The 25,649-nt window shown below is 45.6% G+C and overlaps 1 protein-coding gene across 1 annotated transcript in view; it reads left to right on the forward strand.

Moving 5' to 3' along the window:
• RIN3 (Ras and Rab interactor 3) overlaps positions 1-24,859 on the forward strand; it is a 108,246-nt gene extending 83,387 nt beyond the window's left edge. Inside the window, exons 8-10 of the mRNA XM_048853345.2 lie at positions 8,985-9,116; positions 11,254-11,417; positions 22,827-24,859. Coding sequence (XP_048709302.1) covers positions 8,985-9,116; positions 11,254-11,417; positions 22,827-23,135 — 605 coding nt within the window. The 3' untranslated portion in view covers positions 23,136-24,859. The remainder of the gene's footprint in view (positions 1-8,984; positions 9,117-11,253; positions 11,418-22,826) is intronic.
• Positions 24,860-25,649: the final 790 nt, after the last annotated feature.

Here is a 25,649-nt window from a genome sequence, read left to right on the forward strand (position 1 = left end):
TGCTCTTGTGTCTCATCATGTCCTCCCTACCTCCTCCACTCCACCCACATGCCTTCTCTACCCATTTTTCAGCTTCCTGAGCAAGCATCTCTGCACCTTTTACTCTGACCTTTATGCACAGAACTGATCCATCGGGCCACTACCCTCTCCTCCTCCAAATTCCTCCTCCAAGATGCACCTCTGCTACAATGCTGGTGAAAAATCAGCCAATTAATTATGGCTAGGTCTATTTATATCAATTTTTTTACAAATTGCACGTCTACATGTGTGTATATATCACTGTACTCCTCTGCCTCCCCGCCTTCACATCTCACTGGTCAGATTAGATTGCAAGCTTTACAGGGTAGGAACCATGGGTAGCCCGATGTCTTCATATATGTTTATATAGTGCTCAGTGCAACAGGGTGACAGATCTGAGGCCTTTGGGTTTTACTGCAATATAAATATTACATTTCAATGTGGCAGCACCTGGGAGCCTCAACCAGCTGTACAAACGTTTAGTAGGTGATGGACCTTGCCTCAAAGAGCTTACAATCCAAAAATAACAATCCTGTAAATAACAGTAATGTGCAGGAAAAGGCTCTGAGAAGCAGATTTTGGCCTCTAATGCAATCTCTTCCTGCTCTTCTTGTTATGCTGAGGGTGTGTATCAGACACATACTTCGCATGGTTATAACTTAAAAATAGCAAATCAAACAGTGCCACAGTCTAATGGATAATGTAAAATATCACTCACACTGGGTGAGTCCATGGTGGCTGGGAAGAGAGCCCTTCATGTTAACTGTGTCACTACACAGTGTAAGGAATTTAATTAGGATGGGGAAGTCAGCTTCATCCCGGAAGGCACAACAAGCTGTAAGAGCTGCAAAGAGTAGCCTGGAGCTCAGATCTCCTTAGCAGAGCTGCTGTCAGTGCACCACGTGGGTACCAGTTCTAGTTATGGCTATAGTTGGATGTAGGATGTAAACAGCAATTTCAGCCCCTGATGAGGGACTCTACAGATTGGTTACATCTGCTCTAGGATTTGTAGACACGCCACCGGCCGCCTCCTTCAAAGACAACTGGGCACTTAATGAGAGCAGGATAATACTCATATCACACGTGCCCTGTGTGCTTGGAAGAAGCTTGCAACTTCCCCATTCTGTTTTACCCTGTGTCATTCTTCTAGCATAGATCCTTTCCACTAACAAAACATGAAGGGCCTGATCTGCTGTAAGATCAAAATCAGGCCTTAAATGTTTCAAACTCTTCTCATAAGGACTATGAAACGTAATACAGATCTGGGGTAATAGTGAGACAGAAACATGCAATGTGCTATGGAGCAAAGAGATGACAGTCCTTTGCTGTAAGGAACTGTTGGGACCACAACTAGAGCACTCTGATCAGTTCTAGGCACCTTGGTGCCTGAAAGATGTTGGTACGTAGGAGGGAAATGAAGGAAGAACAAAGAATAAGGAGCTACAGGGACTGGTATAGAGAGAATTATTGAAAGAGCTAAGGTGGTATAGATTAATCAGACAATGACAACGAAGTCTGCAAGTATATGAAAGCTGGAAATGCCAATGCTGGGGAGAGCAATCATTTAGGGTGGTCCAAGGAATAAAGGAACAATTTTCTAACAGTTAGGTCTATTCGCATATGGAATAATCTCTGAGGGGAAGTGGTGGACGCTTCCTCATTTGAGTCACCTAAAATTGGACTGAACAAGCACTGGATCATATACTTCCAGGAACAAATCTGCACTGGCTTGGGGGATGGACTAGGTGAATTTATTAGTCCTCATGTGTAGGATTCTGTGTTTTGTACAGTTAGTATGACTCACACATACTGTGCTTTTAGGTTGAAAAGAACAAGAGTGTAGTAAGGTTATATTGTATTAGAAATCTTTCCTCTCCCTGTTTTTGGAATAAGTTTTGTTGTCCCCTGTAAAACCAGCCAACCCGATGAACCTTAATTGCACCCTGTCCATTTGCTTTTTACGTAGGGTTCTGAGTTGATAGTGGCATGTGCCACTGAGCAAGGCAGAAACGTGAGTAGCATAGCTGAGCTACTGTCTATGTATTTGAAAGAGGATTTAAGCATTGGAGGCATCAGCATCAATAGAAGCGATTCTAGAATCTCTTTACAGTGAATCCAAGAGGCTCCTGTACATTGCTCACTATCACATATTGCTTACCAGGGAGAGAATAATGCCATGTGTAAGTTTTGCCTTGTAGCGGACAGAGGTCTGGACAGAAGATGTTGTGTGAGGGCTACTGTTAATGAGAGCTGGTAGATTGGAGAGTATCCTTTATCTCATATGGTACAATTGCTACTTTGGGTTAAAAGTGCCAATATGAATTGATGCCTCTGACCTGTAAATTAAGACAGTGGTTCCCAAACATTTTAGTAAAGGGACCCACCAAATGCATTGTGTCTTTTTTTTTGCAACCCACTCAGGGTCCACATTCGTAGAAGGTGATGGCCAGTGTCCTCTCCCTCGTCTGCCTTCTTCTCCTCCTTGCCCCGCCCAGGGGGCATCAACCCCCCCTGGCACCGCAACCCTAATCCCAGTCCGGTAGGGGAGTGGCAACACTCAGAGCAGGAAGCCGGGTCCAGCCCTATGGGGCAGGAGCCACCACTGCAGGGTCAGAGTAAGATGAACTCACTCTCCAAGCTCTCCCCCCACACCCTGGGGACTCCCCACTGCCCTGCATTCCTAGGAGAATGTTGTGAGACTTCGTTCCTGTGTGTTTTCAAAATGCCTTGAAAGCACTGGGTGGATGGATGATGCAAGATAAGTGCAAAGTATTATTACTACATTATGATTAGGCTTGACAGAATTTGATTTTTATCCTTTTGATGGATAATATAGATTGTTTGTTTTTTTTAATTTTTATCTATTAATTTTTCACAGCCGCATGAAATTATGTGGAGGTCAAACAATAATTGTTTCTTGAGAGAAGATGTTGAAATTCAAAATGTTAAAGTTTATAACCATTAAAACACAAACTGTCAACAGCACATGTCAAAATATACAAAGTAAATATCCCTAAATCAAACTCTAAGGAGTTCATAAGCAGCATTTTTCTTACTTTTCCTAGCTGTAGATCACAGTTATTATTGATGGAAATATTTTTTTCATCACTTTGTGTGTGTACGATGCAATCAACAACCGACATTGAATCCTTCCAAGCCTACTTATGATGATTATGAGCCCTGCTGGACAGAAGATCCACTGAAGAAGCATATTCATGAATGTGTATTTATTTATGGAAACTCAGACAGAATTCCAGTCACATTAAACCATGCATTTCATTAATACCAATTCCATTCAAGCGCCGCAGCACAGCCAGGCGCTGATGTTGCAAACACTTTGCCTTGAGTGTAATAGGATGAGTTTGTGGCAGAGGAGAAGGCTTATTTTAAGCTTCTTATGAACATTTATGAAACAAATGTTTCCTGTCATTGAAAACAAGCAAGCAAGTCCGATTTGGAGTGGGACGATTCCACCTTGAACTCGCAACCCCATTGCCTAATGTCACCGAGACAGCAGTTGGGGCAGGGGAAAGGGAGACAGCAGGATGTAATTCTGCAAGCTGTTAATGAGTTTTTCTGTGAAAGACACAAACTAAACTTGGATGTTTTCAATAAGGCTGGACGAGCCAGTTGCAGTAGAAAAAAACTGACCTGATCCTTTGATCTGAACCCCACCCATGTTGAGTAGAGATGGGCCTGAGCTCTGACACATCTGGATCTGTCCTACTTCAAACAAGTCAGGGTTTGAGATCAGCCCATTATAGAGAGAGGGCCAAATCAGCACTGACACCAGCTGCCATGACTCCATTTAAATTAGTGGAGATGCACTGGGTTTCACTGGGGACAAATTGGTGTTTATCTTTTTGGTCTGTCCTGGTGCAAGAAGAGACTGATCCTGCAGGGTGCTAAGCAATATTGACTTTGCTGGGAGATGAGGATGCTCAGTGCATCACACGAGGTGCTGAGAAATTTCTGGATCAAGTACTAAGTCAGTAATATGATGGAAAAAAATCATGAGGCCAATTTTCAATGGTGTTTTCTTAAGTACTTATATGCCCCCTGTTACTGTAGTAGCTAAGCCCCTCACAACACCTCTATGAGGTAGGGGAGTACTATTATCCCTAGTGGGGATACTGAGGCTCAGAGAGGCTAAGTAACTTGCCCAGGATCCAACAGGAACTTTGTGGCAAAACAAATACTTGAACCCATGTTAAGTCCAATGCTAATGCTATAGCCCCTAGACAATGTTTCCTCACAGCAAGTGCTTACAACTCCCACTGATTTCATCTGCAGTTGTGGAGGCTCAGACATCGGGACCTGTGTTCCTAGAGGTAGACTGAAATTAAGTTAACGATTATGTGCAAATTGTGAGCATATGCCACAAACCTCCCTAGTTGAGCTCATTAATAATAATAAAAAAAGAGTGGATTCCAATAATTAAGTCATGCAAACAGCTGGGACTGCAGAAGTCTTTCTCAAATAATATTTCTATCACGTCTTAAAATTGAGAGAGGTTTATAATAAGGACTGGCGAGCAAAGCTGCTAAATCAGCTTATGAAAATGAGATGGGATAAGAATGAAAAATAATTGACTCAAAGCCTGGTTGTCAATATAAACCACAGCTTAGTCAACAAAACAGAAATGGAGAGATTCTGTAAGAGTCTTGGAAGAGTATCATCCCCTGTCAGCTCTAGCTGGCTCAGGGGAGTGTACATAGAACCTTTCACATCCATGTCCCCTGATTTGGGTCTAGCCCAGGCTGGCAGGTTAGCGCCAACTGGTGAGCTTTTTGAAAGGAGTCGGAGTGCAGGTCCTAGTGGAGAAATGTTCACGTCACAAACAGCTATCCGTGTTGGGCATCTAAGCGAAGAGGGCACAGAAGGGTCATAAAGACTGACTTGCCCTCTCCCTCCTAAGGGTGGTCCTTTCCAGCTGAGACGTGGGGCAAGAGGGTGAAGGCTGCACTACTGCAGCAGTAGTGTATCTTTCTAGGGCTCCCTAGAAAATTTGAGTTTCCAGGCCTGCTGGTCTAGCTCAGTCCACCAGCTACTTCAGAACTCAAATAAAGCATTTGAAGGAGCAGAAAAAATGAAGCTCAGTAGGCTCCTTGAGGCCTGATTGTATGCTCCCTCACACTGGTTTTACACCAGCGTGACTTCACTGGTAACATTACTCCGAATTGATTCTGATGTATGTCAGATCAGAATCAGGGCCCTGCTCCTTGAGGTTTTCCCAGTACTCAGTGTCTCTGTTGGGTGATTTTCCCAGCTGCACAATCGTTTAATAGCAGTAATATTAATACATTCATATTAGATTAATATTTATGGCAGTGATGAATTTGGCCCTGTGTCGCCAACCAGCTCAAGCTTTCATAGAAACATAAGCCTTAGTAACAGTATGAATAAAACATCCAGCCAGACACTAATCAAACAATGAAGTCCTTTTATGGTTTGGCTAGGGACCTGCAACATCATTTAACTGACTGCACATTTAAACAACAGAAAGTGTTAATTCTACTTTCACTGAATAGAGCCACAGTTTCCTTCTACCATATGTGCTAACTCTGTACAAACTGGTCTAATTTATGGCTTCAGAAGTGAATATAACAGTCACAGCCTCACACAGCCTGTTTTAACTCATCTGACTGTCTGCTCATTAGATACGTTTTCTGGTTTATTTTAAAGTCACATTTTTTTATCAAGAATGAGGCTTGTATTTATTTAAAACTCCAGCAGAAGATCTTCCTCTGCCAACGGAGAACTTATGTCAACTATATATGACAAATAAGGAAAGCTGACTCATGGCAAAGACTTGAAACAAGTCAGTGGGAACAGTTGAGGAATAGGAAATTATTCCCCACATGGAAGGACGTCTAGAATGTGGGCCAAAATCAGCCTTGGTGTAACTTACCAAAGCTACATCAGGGATTGATTTTTTTTTTTGGAGTCCTGACAAATGATTAAGGAGTGAGATATATGTGGCCGATCCGAAACCAATGAAGCCAAGACATGACATAGATGCATAAAAGAGAAAATGACTGAACATTGCAAGCACCATAAATGATCACAATGAGCTTGAAAGTGATCTTGGTTTATGAAGACGGTACATATCTGGATGTCCTGGAAGATGGTCTTGTGAAGCAACCTTATCATGCATGTACTGTACACGATGAACGAAAAGCATGCCAATTCAAAATAAGATGAACAGCTTCTAGATAAAAAATGCTGATCTCAGGTTCTTCGTAGTTCATCTGATGGAACTTCTCCTTGGATCCTATTTTGAGCTGTAATGATTTATACTGATAATAATTTACATATAGTGCCTTTCATCTTAAAGGATCCCAAAGAGATTTACATACCATAAATATGGATCACTTCGGACTCACTCTCTCTATATGGATGCTTTAAGCACAAGACCATCCTCACCTGATCAGTATCACTTGCTGTAGAAGGTGCGTTTACCTTAGAGGTATCCCATCCAAATATTTACTCAGCCTGACATTGCTTAGCTCAGCCGCTCTGAGGAGAGCTCATCCCAAGGTGCAGTGGCTATAACAATATCGTAGTTCTGTAGTTCAAGATTCTACATCTCCAACAGCAGTGGAGACAGGTTTTGTAACTAAGAGCAACTGGGCATTTGGGGTGGGGGGAATGAGTGACTGGTGGCCATTTTTCAATTGCAAAGTGTGCTTAAAAAGATGTCATACATATACCTAAAAGATGCCAGGGGAAGGTGCCTATTCATAGGATCATAGAATATATGGGTTGGAAGAGACCTCAGGAGGTGATCTAGTCCAATCCCGTGCTCAAAGCAGGACCAACACCAACTAAATCATCACAGCCAAGGCTTTGTTAAGCCGGGCCTGAAAAACCTCTAAGGATGGAGATTCCACCACTTCGCTAGATAACCCATTCCAGTGCTTCACACCCTCCTAGTGAAATAGTGTTTCCTAATATCTAACCTGGACCTCCCCCACTGCAACGTGAGACCATTGCTTCTTGTTCTGTCATCTGCCACCACTGAGAACAGCCTAGCTCTGTCCTCTTTGGAACCCCCCTTCAGGTAGTTGAAGGCTGCTATCAAATCCCCCCTCACTCTTCTCTTCTGCAGACTAAATAACCCCAGTTCCCTCAGTCTCTCCTTGTAAGTCATGTGCCCCAGCCCCCTAATCATTTTCGTTGCCCTCCGCTGGACTCTCTCCAATTTGTCCACATCCCTTCTGTAGTGGGGGGACCAAAACTGGACACAGTACTCCAGGTATGGCCTCACCAGTGCCGAACAGAGGGGAATAATCACTTTCCTCAATCTGCTGGCAATGCTTCTACTAATGCAGCTCAATATGCCGTTGGCCTTCTTGGCAACAAGGGCACGCTGCTGACTCATATCCAGCTTCTCATCCACTGTAATCCCCAGGTCCTTTTCTGCAAAACTGCTGCTTAGCCAGTCGGTCGCCAGCCTGTAGCAGTGCATGGGATTCTTCCTTCCTAAGTGCAGGACTCTGCACTTGTCCTTGTTGAACCTCATCAGATTTCTTTTGGCCCAATCCTCCAATTTATCTAGGTCACTCTGGACTCTATCCCTACCCTCCAGCATATTTACCTCTCCCCCAAGTTTAGTGTCATCTGCAAACCTGCTGAGGGTGCAGTCCATGCCATCCTCCAGATCATTAATAAAGATGTTGAACAAAACCGGTCCCAGGACCGACCCCTGGGGCACGCCACTTGATACTGGCTGCCAACTAGACATCAAACTGTTGATCACTACCCATTGAGCCCGACGATCTAGCCAGCTTTCTATCCATCTTATAGTCCATTCATCCAATCCATACTTCTTTAACTTGCTGGCAAGAATACTGTGGGAGACCATATCAAAAGCTTTGCTAAAGTCAAGATATATCACATCCACTGCTTTCCCCGTGTCCACAGAGCCAGTTATCTCATCATAGAAGGCAATCAGGTTGGTCAGGCATGACTTGCCCTTGGTGAATCTATGTTGTCTGGTCCTGATCACCTTCCTCTCCTCCAAGTGCTTCAAAATGGATTCCTTGAGGACCTGCTCCATGATTTTGCTGGAGACTGAAGTGAGGCTGACCGGTCTGTAGTTCCCTGGGTTCTCTTCTTCCCTTTTTTAAAATATGGGCACTATGTTTGCCTCTGCCACTGCTCAGCCTCACTCTGCTATTGGCTCTGCCACTGGTCTCCAAACCAAGTCTGAGAACTGGTTTGATCACCAGTACTATAGAAAAGCTCTTTGTTTTCACATCTTAATGCCCTGAATACAGAAATACTTCTCCTTGGCTCCCAGCTTCCTTGTGGCATCCATTGTAATTTAGTACTCACGGTATGATAGTCACCTCCTGAGGGAACAGGAAAGCAGGATTCCAACCCTAAGAACCGCCTTTGATATGCTGCTTTCACTATTCCCCATGGTCTGTCTCATATTTTGTTGTAACCCCTGGTTCTACAGTCAGATACAGAGAATGAGGATGAACCCAAAGGGTACACGAGTCTGTAATCCACTCTACTGATGGGAGCAACTCAGACCACAGGTACTGCACTTTTGAACAGCAACAGACCGAACTTCAAGAGAGAAGAATTCAGCCTTTGTGTCAATCCACAATTCTCTCTCATTTGTGTTTCATAATAACTAACACATTTTGATTTTAGTTGGTAAAGAATCTTAAAATAGAGCCCACTAGGAGTCTTCAACCTGATATTTTTTGCTTGAGGTTTAGTGTTGGGCGGTGGTTTTTTGTTTTTTTTTTTTTTGTTTGACTGTTATTTAATTTTAGAATTTTCAGTGTCCTTTCATTGGCATTTTTTAGCTATGAACCCTTTAGCTGAAGTAATCTGAAAGGAAATTGTCCATGTAGGAGTCATTTAATGGGAAGTTGGCACTCCTGTATCCAAACCATCACTTTTCTGGATAACCTGTTGATACCTGGATGTGTTCCTCTTGGTTGCAGGGAAGCCTTATGGTGCAGATGATTTCCTCCCAGTGCTCATGTACGTCTTGGCCCGCAGCAACCTGACTGAGGTGCTTCTGAATGTGGAGTATATGATGGAGCTCATGGACCCTGCTCTGCAGCTGGGCGAGGGTGAGAAAGAGCCTCCTCTCATGTTGCATGTTCCCTTCTGAAATGATTATGTATTTCTCTGCGGGATGCCTGCAGGGTTTGTGAAACAGAAAAGAGCTCTAGCTAGGGTCAGGTAGCAGTAGTGTAAGCTTCCCCCATATGCCTCAGAATGGTGTGACCCAATGTTCGGTTTCCAAATATATCAGCAGATTTTCAAAAATGCTGAGCACCCAGAAGCTCCCACTGACCTCAGTTAGAGCAGCACATGCTCAGCCATACTGAAAATCAAACCACTAATTTAGTTACCTAAATGCAGACGTAAGAGGCAGAGGCATTTTGAAGACCTTGGCCCAGGTGTTAGAAACTTAACAGCTCTCAATTTAAAAATAAACTTTGCTACTACAGTACATTCTGCTAATGTTTTTAATTATTCTAATAAGAAAAGATCCCTTTGCTTTAATTGGTTGGTATGTCTTTGATCATGCCTAATTGTCAACCTCCAGGATGTTTGTGTAAACCAGCTGACCCCTTTGGCAATGTTATCTGAGTGATAAATACCCGGTGATGGTCCAAAGGGACTGGAGTAACATTCACTGCAGTTGTGGGATCTCTCTGAAGAGGGAAAATTGAATTACTTTGCCTCCTGTGCTTGGAGACTAGTGTGTTTCTGAAAATATTGTTTTGAAGTAAAGTGTTTTCTAAATATCAGTTATCTGGCCAGCCGTGATAGTTACTGTGAGTTTCATTGACAATCAGAGGAATAGCTAGAGAGAGCCCACAGAGCACCCAGCAGGGGGAGGGTATGTATGTGGCAGAATTGCCATCTAGTGGCCATTTTGGTCATCTGCAGGCTCTTAGTTTTTTCGTTTGATTTCATAAAGAATGAGTAGACAAACCCGGAAGCCAGCAAGAACTGTGTAAGATACCAGTTAGAGATAGTCAGACTCAGGACCTCAAATCCAAATCCCTTTGAATTTGGGTTCAAATCCCTGGACCTGAACCTGCCCCTACAATTTTGTTTCTAGCATGGATCTCGCAAGAACAGCTCGCGGGACTTCAGCTCCATCCAGTTAAAATCAGAAAGTGAACACCAGTTTGATCTGGTCTCAAATCCCAACCTTTTACCTTAGTCTAAACAGGATCCTTTCCCTCTCTAAGTTAGTTAGTTACTAATAGACCAGGTGAAATTTTTTTGAACCAATAGTACGTTCACTGAAAAATACAGTTTGGGGGTCAACTAAAACTATTCACAAATTTGGGTTGAATTTGATGAATAGTTGCAGTTGGAAAAGAGAGTTGTTTTTTTTCAAAAAAAGTCAAAATGTTTTCTTCCAACATGTTTAAAACAAAGTATTGAATGTGTTCATTTTGAAACAAGGTTTCATTTCAACATTTAGCTAGCTTTATTTTAAAAGGTTAAAAAAAAACACCCCTAGATTAAATGAAAACAAAAAAAAGATTTTGCTTCAGGTTGAAAAATGTTCTGTTTGACCAAAAATGAAATATGTTTTCGTTTTTCATTTGGGCTACAGAACTGAAATATAAATGATTCATTACACTCTAGTTACTTATTCCTGCGCAGTTGTATGCAGGTACATTATTATTAGCTGTATTACCATAGCACCTAGGAGGCCCAATCATGGACAAGGACCCCCATAGTGCTAGGTGCTGTACAAACACTGAATGAAAGGACAGTCCCAGCTCCAAAGAGTTTACAGTCTAAGGGAAGATTGGTGATTTGGGTTTATCCAGGAAAGAGGATGCTGTATTAATTTACATGACTTCTATGTTGAACCTTAAGATATCAATCAAAACCCACAGCCCCGCCAGCCTGCAGTCACTGCTGCTTCCCAGCTATGAGAGAAGGAAGTGACACAAGCAGGTTAGGTAGCATGTGTTGCATCTCCAGCTACATCAAGCAGAATGGAATGAAGAGCACTGTGATAGTTATTTATTATTTCTATTGCCATCACACCTACACATGCCAAACAAAGGTCAGAGCCCCACTGTACAACCAACGCAAAGACAATCCATGCCCCATCTCAGATTTAAACAATTCACAGCGGGTGAATGAACATAGAAGCAGGGAGGAGGGAAGGACAAAGTAATGGTAGATTCAGGTGTGATGATGTTTTGGGACCTTCTTGTCTTTTTGTAGGTTCCTATTACTTAACTACCACCTACGGGGCTCTGGAGCACATCAAGAACTATGATAAGATAACAGTAACTCGGCAGCTGAGCATGGAAGTGCAGGATTCCATTCACCGCTGGGAGAGGCGGCGAACGCTCAACAAGGCCCGGGCGTCCCGCTCGTCTGTGCAGGTCAGCAACTCTGGGAGAAAGGGGTGGTGGAGAGTGCGGCTTTCACAGTGTGAGAAGCAGATCAAAATTCCAACTGGAAACCAGGCTTCAAACAGGGCAGCAAATTATTCCCTGCAATTAGTAACACTATTACTCAGTGCACGCCATCTGCTTGCTAGGCACTGCACTGTGGACAGAGGAAGTCAAAGTTCCTATCCCCAAGAGTTTACATTCTGTGCTGGGCACCATGGAAGAAGCAAGGAAGTGCAGAATGGAAGAAAGCTACAAAGGGATCTGTGAGAAGTGGGAGGTGTGAGCAGGGGGAAGAAGAGGAGGAGCAGAAAGAAATGAAAATAAAGAACTAAGAGATATCGATATCAGTTGTCACAGTTTAGGTCAACTGCATCTGTATCTCCCCTCCATCAGGGCCGGATTTCCAGTTAGGCACAGTAGGCATGTACCTATTGGCTCTGGCATTCTAGGGGCGCCTTACCTCTCTAAAACTGTGTGCAGCATGAAAGTCAGCTGTAGGCAGGTGGGGAGTGCTGAAGATGCTGTGCCTAGGGGCGCGTAAGGTGTAAATCCAGCCCTGCCCTCCATGGCCCTTCAAGGGCAGCCAGTCTGGGCTCCCAGCCCCTCAGCTGTCATCTCTCCTGTGCGTAGACCCACGGTTCTGTCCCTTCTGACCAGCGTTTTTCCAGGCTGCACTGTTTCCTGCCTACACTGTGATATTCCCAGCAAGGCAGGCATCCTAGACAGGCCAGCAAGTGCACTTTGCCTTCTCATCAAAGGCTGCGAACAGCTGTAATTGCCAGCAGTCACAAGTTACCACACAGCTCTTTCTAAACAAGCACCTTTACTCTGAAGGTGAAAGTACTACAGAGAAAACATATTAAAACCCATCAAAGAACCTACACATGTACAATAAGCTTATCAGATATCACCATGCTCCCCAACGCAAACAAGGGCTCTGGTAGGAGTCAGTCCTTCAAACCCCACCAAGGGTGTTCTCTGTGGTGAACAGTTCAGAACAGCTTCAGCTCAGAACTAGCACCCTCATGAATAGCTCCGTCTTTCCACTATACAGCTGGGGCCTTTGATCTTAGCCTCATGTAACAGGTAATCAGCTGACAATCCCCCCCCTCCCCCCCCCGCTCAGGGCATAGCTTCAGAAGGCTGGTTTTTTTCATAACCAAAGGTGAGGGATTTGCATTCACCTCCCCCACATATGGTCCAGAAAATCCATTTCATACGTACGGTCCCAAAAATCCATTTTTGTCTGGCAGATTGTTCAATATAGTCCTTTGATCATCCAGGTCTTACATCTGTCACAGCTCCTCCCTCAAGAAGTTGCATGCAGTCCTGGCCCACAATAATATATGAACCACTCATTGAATACAATAGACATCTCCCAGGGGTAAGTCAGGACATTGCCATATTTGTCACAGCAGCATCCAACAATCTCTTAATAGTGAGACTGATGCGAAGGCTAGTGGAATCCATTGAGGGGATACCAACAGGGGCATGGCCTAGTTTTAATATCAGAGGAGGAAGATGATTTTTGCAGCAGAATTTTGAACAGAGTTGAGAGGAGAAGTAGGGAGCCTGGACAGCAAGAGGTTGCCCTGATTAGATATTATACATACACAGAAATACAACAGACATTGCCCCTGAGGGACATCAGTACTGATCATAAAGTTACCCAAGATGGCTTTTAAACTCAGCAAACTCCTTTTCACTGATGACCTAATTCAGGATCTGAGCTGTGGACCAGATGCTGATCCCTAGCACCCCACATAGAATGATAGAATATCAGGGTTGGAAGGGACCTCAGGAGGTCATCTAGTCCAAGCCCCTGCTCAAAAGCAGGACCCATACCCAATTAAATCATCCCAGCCAGGGCTTTGTCAAGCCTGACCTTAAAAACTTCTAAGGAAGGAGATTCCACCACCTCCCTAGGCAACGCATTCCAGTGTTTCACCACCCTCCTAGTGAAAAAGTTTTTCCTAATATCCAACCTAAACCTCCCCCACTTCAACTTGAGACCATTACTCCTTGTCCTGTCCTCTTCAACCACTGAGAATAGTCTAGAACCATCCTCTCTGGAACCACCTCTCAGGTAGTTGAAAGCAGCTATCAAATCCCCCCTCATTCTTCTCTTCTGCAGACTAAACAATCCCAGTTCCCTCAGCCTCTCCTCATAACTCGTGTTCCAGTCCCCTAATCATTTTTGTTGCCCTTCGCTGGACTCTCTCCAATTTATCCACGTCCTTCTTGTAGTGTGGGGCCCAAAACTGGACACAGTACTCCAGATGAGGCCTCACCAATGTCGAATAGAGGGGAACGATCACGTCCCTTGATCTGCTCGCTATGCCCCTACTTATACATCCCAAAATGCCATTGGCCTTCTTGGCAACAAGGGCACACTGCTGGCTCATATCTAGCTTCTCGTCCACTGTCACCCCTAGGTCCTTTTCCGCAGAACTGCTGCCTAGCCATTCGGTCCTTAGTCTGTAGCTGTGCATTGGGTTCTTCTGTCCTAAGTGCAGGACCCTGCACTTATCCTTATTGAACCTCATCAGATTTCTTTTGGCCCAATCCTCCAATTTGTCTAGGTCCCTCTGTATCCTATCCCTGCCCTCCAGCATATCTACCACTCCTCCCAGTTTAGTATCATCCGCAAATTTGCTGAGAGTGCAATCCACACCATCCTCCAGATCATTTATGAAGATATTGAACAAAACCGGCCCCAGGACCGACCCCTGGGGCACTCCACTTGACACCGGCTGCCAACTAGACAAGGAGCCATTGATCACTACCCGTTGAGCCCGACAATCTAGCCAACTTTCTACCCACCTTATAGTGCATTCATCCAGCCCATACTTCCTTAACTTGCTGACAAGAATACTGTGGGAGACCGTGTCAAAAGCTTTGCTAAAGTCAAGAAACAATACATCCACGGCTTTCCCTTCATCCACAGAACCAGTAATCTCATCATAGAAGGCGATTAGATTAGTCAGGCATGACCTTCCCTTGGTGAATCCATGCTGACTGTTCCTGATCACTTTCCTCTCATGTAAGTGCTTCAGGATTGATTCTTTGAGGACCTGCTCCATGATTTTTCCGGGGACTGAAGTGAGGCTTACTGGCCTGTAGTTCCCAGGATCCTCCTTCTTCCCTTTTTTAAAGATTGGCACTACATTAGCCTTTTTCCAGTCATCTGGGACTTCCCCCGTTCGCCACGAGTTTTCAAAGATAATGGCCAATGGCTCTGTAATCACAGCCGCCAGTTCCTTTAGCACTCTTGGATGCAACTCATCCGGCCCCATGGACTTGTGCACGTCCAGTTTTTCTAAATAGTCCCTAACCACCTCTTTCTCCACAGAGGGCTGGCCATCTATTCCCCATGTTGTGATGCCCAGCACAGCAGTCTGGGAGCTGACCTTGTTCGTGAAGACAGAGGCAAAAAAAGCATTGAGTACATTAGCTTTTTCCACATCCTCCGTCACTAGGTTGCCTCCCTCATTCATTAAGGGGCCCACACTTTCCTTGGCTTTCTTCTTGTTGCCAACATACCTGAAGAAACCCTTCTTGTTACTCTTGACATCTCTCGCTAGCTGCAGCTCCAGGTGCGATTTGGCCCTCCTAATTTCATTCCTACATGCCCGAGCAATATTTTTATACTCTTCCCTGGTCATATGTCCAACCTTCCACTTCTTGTAAGCTTCTTTTTTATGCTTAAGATCTGCTAGGATTTCACCGTTAAGCCAAGCTGGTCGCCTGCCATATTTACTATTCTTTCGACACATCGGGATGGTTTGTCCCTGTAACCTCAACAGGGATTCCTTGAAATACAGCCAGCTCTCCTGGACTCCTTTCCCCTTCATGTTAGTCCCCCAGGGGAGCCTACCCATCCGTTTCCTGAGGGAGTCGAAGTCTGCTTTCCTGAAGTCCAGGGTCCATATCCTGCTGCTTACCTTTCTTCCCTGTGTCAGGATCCTGAACTCAACCAACTCATGGTCACTGCCTCCCAGATTCCCATCCACTTTTGCTTCCCCTACTAATTCTTCCCGGTTTGTGAGCAGCAGGTCAAGAAAAGCTCCCCCCCTAGTTGGCTCCTCTAGCACTTGCACCAGGAAATTGTCCCCTACGCTTTCCAAAAACTTCCTGGATTGTCTATGCACCGCTGTACTGCTCTCCCAGCAAATATCAGGAAAATTAAAGTCACCCATGAGAACCAGGGCATGTGATCTAGTAGCTTCTGTGAGCTGCCGGAAGAAAGCCTCATCCACCTCATCCCCCTGGTCCGGTGGTCTATAGCAGACTCCCACCACTACATCACTCCTGTTGCTCACACTTCTAAACTTAATCCAGAGACACTCAGGTTTTTCTGCAGTATCGTACCGGAGCTCTGAGCAGTCATACTGCTCCCTTACATACAGTGCAACTCCCCCACCTTTTCTGCCCTGCCTGTCCTTCCTGAACAGTTTATAACCATCCATGACAGTACTCCAGTCATGTGAGTTATCCCACCAAGTCTCTGTTATTCCAATCACGTCATAATTCCTTGACATCACCAGGACCTCCAGTTCTCCCTGCTTGTTTCCAAGGCTTTGTGCATTCGTATATAAGCACTTGAGATAACCTGCTGATCGCCCCTCATTCTCAGTATGAGGCAGGAGCCCTCCCCTCACAGACATTCCTGCCTGTGCTTCCTCCCGGTATCCCGCTTTCCCACTTACCTCAGGGCTTTGGTCTCCTTCCCCCGGTGAACCTAGTTTAAAGCCCTCCTCACTAGGTTAGCCAGCCTGCTCGCAAAGATGCTCTTCTCTCTCTTCGTAAGGTGGAGCCCGTCTCTGCCCAGAACTCCTCCTTCATGGAACACCATCCCATGGTCAAAGAATCCAAAGCCTTCTCTCCGACACCACCTGCGTAGCCATTTGTTGACTTCCACTATTCGACGGTCCCTACCCAGGCCTTTTCCTTCCACTGGGAGGATAGACGAGAACACCACCTGCGCCTCAAACTCCTTTATCCTTCTTCCCAGAGCCACGTAGTCCGCAGTGATCCGCTCAAGGTCATTCTTGGCAGTATCATTGGTGCCCACGTGGAGAAGCAGGAAGGGGTAGCGATCCGAGGGCTTGATGAGTCTCGGCAGTCTCTCCGTCACATCGCGAATCTTAGCCCCCGGCAAGCAGCAGACTTCTCGGTTTTCCCGGTCAGGGCGGCAGATAGATGACCCAGTCCCCCGGAGTAGAGAGTCCCCGACCACCACCACCCGCCTCCTTCTCTTGGGAGTGGTGGTCGTGGAACCCCCCATCTCAGGACAGCGCATCTCATGCCTTCCAACCAGCGGAGTCTCCTTCTGCTTTCTCCCCCTAGACATATCATCTGGTCCACTCTCCGCAATGGTACCTGTGGAGAGAACATGAAAGCGGTTAGTTACCTGTGTCCGCATTGCTGGAACCCGGACATTCGCCCTTCTTCTTCTGGAGATCACATGTTGCCAAGCTTCTTCACTGGCCTCTTGGCTCCGCTGTGCAACCTGCTCTAAATCTTTAGAGCTTTGTGCCCGTAGAAGCATATCCTGACTTTTGTCCAGAAAATCCTCAGTTTCTCGTATGCAACGCAGGGTCGTTATCTGTTGCTCCAGACCTTCAATCTTCTCTTCCAGTATGGAGACCAGCTTGCACTTTGTACACACACAGTCGCTTCTGTCCTGTGGAAGAAAGACAAACATGGCACATCCAGTGCAGGTCACAATAGCTGAACCCCTCCCTTCCATACCACCTTCTTACTATGAGCTTCCTCAGAGAAGTTGGCAAGATGTAAGCCTCACTGGGCTCACTCCAGGTGAACTCCCAGGCAAACTCCTGCTGTGTACTGCTCTGCTGTCCCCCACTGCTCAGCTGGTTCGCAAAGCTCTGGCTATTTTTAAACAGCCAGGCTCCCCTGAAACAAACAAACAGACAGCCCCACTGCCCGCCCCCTGCAGGCTACCAGCCAATCAGACACTTGCTCAGGCTCTCACACTGCCCTCCCAGTAAACACACGCTCGGATACTTACTCAGCAAACACGCACTCGGATACTCACCAATCCCAGGCAAACTGCTGTGTGCTGCTCTGCTGTCCCCCGCTGCTCAGCTGGTTCGCCGCCGCTCAGCTGGTTCAAAGGTCCCTCCTAGGAATTCCCCTAGGCAACCCAAAGGGTTTACTATTGTAATGATGGAATTCAAAGAAATTACAAGGAGACTGCACTAAAGGCAGGGAAAAGAAAAAAGAGTGGAGAATTTATAAATCTGTAGGCAGGCAGAGGCAATGGGGTTAATCCCAGGGCAATATCATCTGAGTTCTGAAGACAAGGTGAAAATCTGAATGGACATATTCTTCTGGATTAATGGATATATTTTGTTATGTGATTCCCATTAGCATTATCAACAACCACATATACACACTGTTGGGAGAATGTGTCCATAAACACAGTTTGGAAAGGATCTATTTGAAATAGATGGGATAGAGAACATAAATACCAGTTATTTAATAGCTGATGAACAAGAGGATGTAACTGAAAATAAAGGCCCAGTCCACCCCCTATTTAATAGGCTTCTCTTCCGTCATTAGTACAATACCTCCTTGAAACACTTCCTCTAGTTGGCTTGTGTGGGAGGTGTAATAAATTTACTCTTGGGGGAATTCTGCGCCACTGCGCATGCACAGAATTTATGTCCCCAGCAGATTTCTTTGCTTCCCTGCAGAAAAAAGACTTTCTGATGGGAAGGAAAAAGAAGCCACAAAAGCAGTCATGCAACCCTCCCCAGCAGTATGATTTGGGTGCCCAGGGCAGCCAATAGAGAGGTAAATCACTGTGGGGCAGGAGGCAGGACTGGGGAAAACCCAGCTGGTGGCTCCTACCCAGCACTGGACTCAGCTGCTAGTCCCGGCTGGGCTGGGGAGGATGGGACTTCCTCTTCCCCTGCACGGCATCGAGGGCAGAGTTAGACCCACCCACAGATTCCTCCCCCGTCTGAAGGAAGTTCTGCAAACTCCCTCCCCCCCCCCCCCCATGCTTCCTGCACCCATCACTCCTCAGGGGGAGGGATCGCTGTACAGGGAGCTGTTCCCACATCCACCCAACCCCCATGCAGCCAGACTCCCTCATACCCAGGCCCTCCTGCTGAGCCTCACGCCCCTGCACACAGAACCCCCCCAATGAGCCCATTCCCCCTGCACCTGGACCACCATGACGAGCCACCTGCACCTGGATCCCCACCCTACTGAGCCCCAACGAACTGCACCTGGATCCCCACCCCACTGAGCTCCACTCCCCCAGCATCTGGACCCACCACTGAGCCCCCCGCACCCAGACACCTCTCCTGCTGAGCCCCAACTACCTTCACCTGGACCCTCCTGCAGAGTCCCATTTTCATTGCACCCAGAACCCCGTAACAAGCCCCTGTGCATCCAGATTCCCCCCCCCCCCCGACTGGATTACCACTGAGCCGCTCGCACCCAGACTGCCCCACACAGAACCCTCTCCACCCTCACCTGGATCCCCCCACACTAAGCCCCTCCACACTTGGATCCTGCTTTGCTGAGCCTGCCTGCCCACACTTGGTCCATGTGGCACAGAGGGGCAGGGCCTGGAGTGTTTCTGGGGCAGGCCTGGGCCTTGCGCTGTGTCAGGATTGGGTGCAGCCTCACCGCTGAGTCTGTGTCCTCGGGGGAAGCTGCACAGTGATCCCTCACCTCTGTGCAGCCAGTGGCCTGTGCTCCCTACTGCCATGCTGGAACCTCCACATTTATGTGACAAAAAAAATTCTGCGCACGAGATTTTAAAATTCTGCAAATTGTGTGTGTGTGTGCGCGCGCACAGAATGCCCTCAGGAGACAATAAAGACTGTGGGATGTCCTGGAGAAGGACAAGGTGGAAGTAACTAACCTACCCAGGGCTGGTTTCAGAGTAGCAGCTGTGTTAGTCTATATCCACAAAAAGAACAGGAGGACTTGTGGCACCTTAGAGACTAACAAATTTATGAGAGCATAAGCTTTCGTGGGCTACCGCCCACTTCATCAGATGCACAGAATGGAACATATAGTAAGAAGATATATATATATATATATATATATACAGAGAAGGTGGAAGTTGCCATACAAACTGTAAGAGGCTAATTAGATAAGATGAGCTATTATCAGCAGGAGAAAAAAACTTTTGTAGTGATAATCAAGATGGCCCATTTAGACAGTTGACAAGAAGGTGTGAGGATACTTAACTTAGGGAAATAGATTCAATATGTGTGATGACCCAGCCACTCCCAGTCTCTATTCAAACCCAAGTTAATGGTATCTAGTTTGCATATTAATTCAAGCTCAGCAGTTTCTTGTTGGAGTCTGTTTTTGAAGCTTTTCTGTTGCAAAATTGCCACCCTTAAATCTTTTACTGAGTGCCAGAGAGGTTGAAGTGTTCTCCTACCGGTTTCTGCATGTTATGATTCCTGATGTCAGATTTGTGTCCATTTATTCTTTTGTGTAGACTGTCCAGTTTGACCAATGTACGTGGCAGAGGGGCATTGCTTGCACATGATGGCATATATCACATTGGTAGATGTGCAGGTGAACGAGCCCCTGATGGTGTGGCTAATGTGATTAGGTCCTATGATGGTGCCACTTGAATAGGTGGACAGAGTTGGCTTCGGGCTTTGTTGCAAGGATAGGTTCCTGGGTTAGTGTTTTTGTTGTGTGGTGTGTGGTTGCTGGAGAGTATCTGCTTCAGGTTGGGGGTCTGTCTGTAGGCAAGGACTGGCCTGTCTCCCAAGATTTGTGAGAGTGAGGGATAATTTTTCAGGATGGGTTGTAAATCTTTGATGATGCGCTGGAGAGGTTTTAGTTGGGGGCTGAAGGTGACAGCTAGTGGCGTTCTGTTATTTTCTTTGTTGGGCCTCTCCTATAGTAGGTGACTTCTGGGTACTCTTCTGGCTCTGTCAATCTGTTTCTTCACTTCAGCAGGTGGGTATTGTAGTTGTAAGAATGCTTGATAGAGATCTTGTAGGTGTTTGTCTCTGTCTGAGGGGTTGGAGCAAATGTGGTTGTATCGTAGAGCTTGGCTGTAGACAATGGATCGTGTGGTGTGTCCTGGATGGAAGCTGGAGGCATGTAGGTAGGAATAGCGGTCAGTAGGTTTCCGGTATAGGGTGATGTTTATGTGACCATCGCTTATTAGCACAGTAGTATCCAGGAAATGAACCGCTTGTGTGAATTGGTCTATGCTGAGGTTGATGGTGGGATGGAAATTTTTGAAATCATGGTGGAATTCCTCAAGGGCTCCTTTTCCATGGGTCCAGATGATGATGTCCTCAATGTAGCACAAGTAGAGTAGGGGCATTAGGGGACGAGAGCTGAGGACGCGTTGTTCTAAGTCAGCCATAAAAATGTTAGCATACTGTGGGGCCATGCGGGTGCCCAGAGCAGTGCTGCTGACTTGAAGGTATATATGGTCCCCAAATGTGAAATAGTTGTGGGTCAGGACAAAGTCACAAAGTTCAGCCACCAGGTTTGCCGTGACATTATTGGGGATACTGTTCCTGATAGCTTGTAGTCCATCTTTGTGTGGAATATTGGTGTAGAGGGCTTCTACATCCATAGTAGAAGCAGCTTGAATAGGGTTTATGCCAATGGAGGCTGATAATTGTTATTAATGAGATGGCTGTCTCTCTCCAATGACTACTTGGAGAGCTCTCCCCATTATAAAAAACATTCTCAGAGTTGACACTAATAACCACTCCTGTCAGTCTCGGTAGAGAAGCCACGGACAGAATGGAGCAGGGAGACTGGGTTATCCTCTCCTCCCTAGATGTCCTTCCAAGTCAGAGGTGTGGCACTCAGGCAGGACAGGCTGTGAACACTTCTGTAGCTGCTTCCTGTGTTGCACCTGGTCAGTGGATAAATATGCTGCCAAACCAGCACCTTCCCCAAGCACAAAATGAATTTTAAAAACTGTTTACATTCATCCTTATTTTCAACCACAAGGTGGCAGCAAAGATCATTTCTCTCAGTGAGAGGCCTGATTAGTTACTAACCGTATAGTACAAGGAAGCCCTTAACAACAAAAGTCGAAGAGGAAAGTGAACAGAAGTTGCTGTGGACAGCCCTCGCCTTTTGGCAGTGCTGGGGTTATCCAGTGCTCCCTTTGTCACAAAGGGAACATCCGTGAAGAAACGCTTCACTGCCTTTTAGACATTTGTCCAAATTACCCTTCCCTTGAGCCATTTCACGATAGGCTGGACAAATCACTGGAAAATATGCAGGAGAGAAGAGCCCGCTACTGGCTGGGGAATGGTCCAGATCAGTGGTTCTCAACCTATTCATCATTGTGGGCTGCACGTGCTGCTCTCTCTGTGTTATGTTGGCCTCATCCACACAATATATATACTACCCGTATGGCCCTGAGGATGTCACATGGGCCGCAGCTGTGTGCTGATTGGGCTACGGGTTGAGAACCACTGGTCTAGATGAACTGTTAGTAGGAATATTTTGCAATTCTATAGAAGTTTTTACTCAGTCTCTTTTCAAAGCTGTCTCATTTTTCAAGAGTCAGAGTACTCCACCAGGTCATCTTAAAAAATAACCCACGTTTCTCAGATTTCCTACTTGAGCTGGGAGACCAGAGGGCTTTCTGACCAAAGGGCAGGGAATTTTTAATCTTCATGCATGAGAATGAAGTTGAACCTTGTGCTTCCCATTGTGGCTATGAGCTGACTAGAACTGTGATGCAAGATTCTTCCCTGGGAGAAACAAGTATAGAATCATCATTTTCTTGGCCTGACTGTTGAGGCTAGGACATGAATGGAATTTACCACCACAACAATCATTCATTTATTTCCACTCTACTGAAGCAAGAGAGGGAAGATGCTAGACCACATTGTTACCTGCCAGGTTTGCCATGGGCCAATTCTTCTCCTGCCCCTGTGAGACATCTGGTTGTGAGGCCCGATGTCCTTAGGAGAGGCTTGTGGCCTACTCATGATGATGGCACTTTCCTTTGCTTCCTGTCTTGCTGGATGATGTCTCACAGATGAAGGTGGGAATGATTTCAGAGTGCACTTTCTGCATAGCAGGAGATTCTCACTAGGGCCCCAAAACATCAAAACACTTACACATGTGCTTAACTTTAAGCATGTGAGCAGGCCCACTGACTTCAATAGGATGGATTACTTGTTTAAAGCTAAGCGCTTCGTGGGATCAGGGTCTAACAGTGAATTTCCTTGGTTGTGTGTTTTCTTAATGAAAATCCCTAAGTGCTCCAGAACTGGGTCTGAACCAAAATCCTAATACAAACTTTTCTGAACATGGCATCTCAGGCCCATCTTTAGTATCCAATCTATCCTTATTGCCTGAACTTGAGTGTTATATCTAGTTCTATATTTTTCTTTGCAGGATTTCATCTCCATCTCTTTTTTGGAGACTGATGCCCAGACACGGACGATGGCCTCGCGGATAGACACGACAGCTCAGCAGCTAGGCCAGCAATGTGCTGAGAAGTTTGAGGTGTCGAATCCCCAGAACTATGGGCTCTTTGTTCATGTTGATGACAAGTGCCTGCAGCTTGCTGACGATGCCCACCCTCATCATATAAAATCCTACCTGCTGAAGAGCGAACCCAAAAAAGATTTCCATTTTATTTATAAACTGCTGTGCAAGGAAGAGACACAGAGTTCAGTCATCAAAGAGCCAGACTTTTTATAATGGCAGAACTGCTCTTGTATTGTGTATGCTGCAGTCTTTGAAAGACTGAGACACTTTATCTTATGAGATCTTCTGACACCAGGAACATGCTGGAGCTCAGCCTTTTAGCAGTGGTGGACAGGGTAGTAGTTGTCGATGCTGTCTCACTACTGCGCATTTCTCAGCAGAATTCATTTGCAGAAGCAAACAGAGTATTCATAGGAATGTTCCTAATTTGGAAAACTTGAAGTATTAAACCTCAAAACCTCTCTATGGCAACAAACAAACTCATAACGGATGTGGACAATGGAGCTTAATCCAGTTGCTCTGGAGTTTTTACAGAGGAGTGAGTATCTATCCCATTATGTTATATAGGTGAAAGTCACCTATGCAGAAGGCCTCTAAAGGGCAAATGCACAACTTAAACCCTATTTTTGAGGACTTATATGGTGTGAGTGCCTAGAGCTGGTGAGTGCACAGGGCTGAATTTCACCCTGTTTGAATAAATTATGAATCATGATTGATCTGTTCAGCAGCATAGAATTGTATCATGCAGCAGAACTCCATCTCTACCCTGGTATGTTATATTACACGTACTGACCTTTGAAATACATGTAATAACAGAACATGAAATCCAATACTGTGTGTGCGCTAAGAAGCCTTTCTGTGTGGTATACATTTCACTGAATTACGTAATTTACGCACTTCCATCAATATATTTTTTTCATCTTAAAGACCGAAACTCCATCACCCTCATTTTAGATGTACAACAGCCTTAATCAAATCTGTTGTACAGTAATGTCTGGTGTGACAAAGTTCCTGCTCTACCTTGGTGGGTCTTGCACTTATTGGCGGATTTGCTTGCCTTGGAGCTTCACGGCAGCCCTCAGCTTGACCGTTTTTCTGAATTCACAGTCCAGGTCGACTCCTCCTGTGTCTGACCAGGAGTTGGGAGGTTTGGGAGGACCCGGGCCCGCCCTCTACTCCGGGTTCCAGCCCAGGGCCCTGTGGAATGCAGCTGTCTAGAGTGCCTCCTGGAACAGCTGTGTGACAGCTACAACTCCCTGGGCTACTTCCCCATGGCCTCCTCCCAACACCTTCTTTATCCTCACCATGGGACCTTCCTCCTGGTGTCTGATAATGCTTGTACACCTCAGTCCTCCAACAGTCCGCGTTCTCACTCTCAGCTCCTAGTGCCTCTTGCTCCCAGCTCCTCACACGCACACCACAAACTGAAGTGAGCTCCTTTTTAAACCCAGGTGCCCTAATTAGCTTGCCTTAATTGATTCTAACAGCTTCTTGATTGGCTACAGGTGTTCTAATCAGCCTGTCTTAATGGTCTCCAGAAGGTTCCTGATTGTTCTGGAACCTTCCCTGTTACCTTACCCAGGGAAAAGGGACCTACTTAACCTGGGGCTAATATATCTGCCTTCTATTATTCTCCCGTAGCCATCTGGCCTGACCCTGTCACACTGGTTACATGTATTTATTTCCATGTGTGATCATTTTAAAATCACTTCCTATTTGTGGATAACTTGATAGTGTAAAAACACTGATGGAAAAGGCAACACTCATTATAAAAAACTCTGATTTCAAATAGATCAATGAAAGGACTCAAGGTCAGAGACTTTTTTTAAAAAATACCACTTCCTTTTCAGCCAGTACTGGATGCTTCTGTTATTTTCTCAGATGTTTTTGTATCTTCAGGTTGTTACATGAGTAAATACATGCTGTTGCAGACTGAACTTGCTGAAGTTCCTTTTGATTTCTCCACTCCTATTCTCCAGGGCTCAGAACCTGCTAATGAAATCTCACTGCAGGCTTGAATTCTCCATAAAATGTCCTGATGCAAAAGCACACAAAACCTCAAGCCAGCTTTCTGCTTCTTGAGTGAAGAATGGACATAGGAGTCCTTGGTTTAAGCACAGATATTAATCCATCATGGGACTGATCCCACAGCCCTTACTCAGCCAAAGTTCCCACTCATGTTAACGTATGTAAGGGACCCAGTTCTTCCCACGCAGGACAGGAGTAACTGTCAGTGTATTGGGAGTATCCTACCCAAGGACCACAGGAACAGGCCAAGTTTGATTGATTTATCCTTAGTAGGAAACACACATTGTTATGATTAGAAAAGGGGGTTGTGTAAGTGTGTTCATTCAGCACAACTTCTACATCCAGCTAGCATTAAGGAGGAAATGGTCAGTGGTTTTTTTGGTGGGGTGGGAGGACGAGGAGCCTGGAGCCCACAAGTCCCATTACATTTTTATTACATTACTTTTTTAAAGGGTCCCAGCCTCATTACTGAACAATGAGTATACAGTTGTTCTCTCTGGGGTTTGAAATCCGTGTCCCTATATTCACTACTACTGTAGTTTGGCATTTATTTCGGTGTGAGAAATAAATATATATGGATCCTTTGTACTGGTCACCAACCAAACGAGCATAAAAATTACAAATTATTAGTGTGAGTCTGTTACCTTGTCATGCATTTAGTCTTGGGTCCATGTGGCCAGGAGAAAGTGATATTACATT

This window comes from Caretta caretta, chromosome 6 (genome assembly GCF_965140235.1).
Source record: "Caretta caretta isolate rCarCar2 chromosome 6, rCarCar1.hap1, whole genome shotgun sequence".
Taxonomy (NCBI): Eukaryota; Metazoa; Chordata; order Testudines; family Cheloniidae; genus Caretta; species Caretta caretta.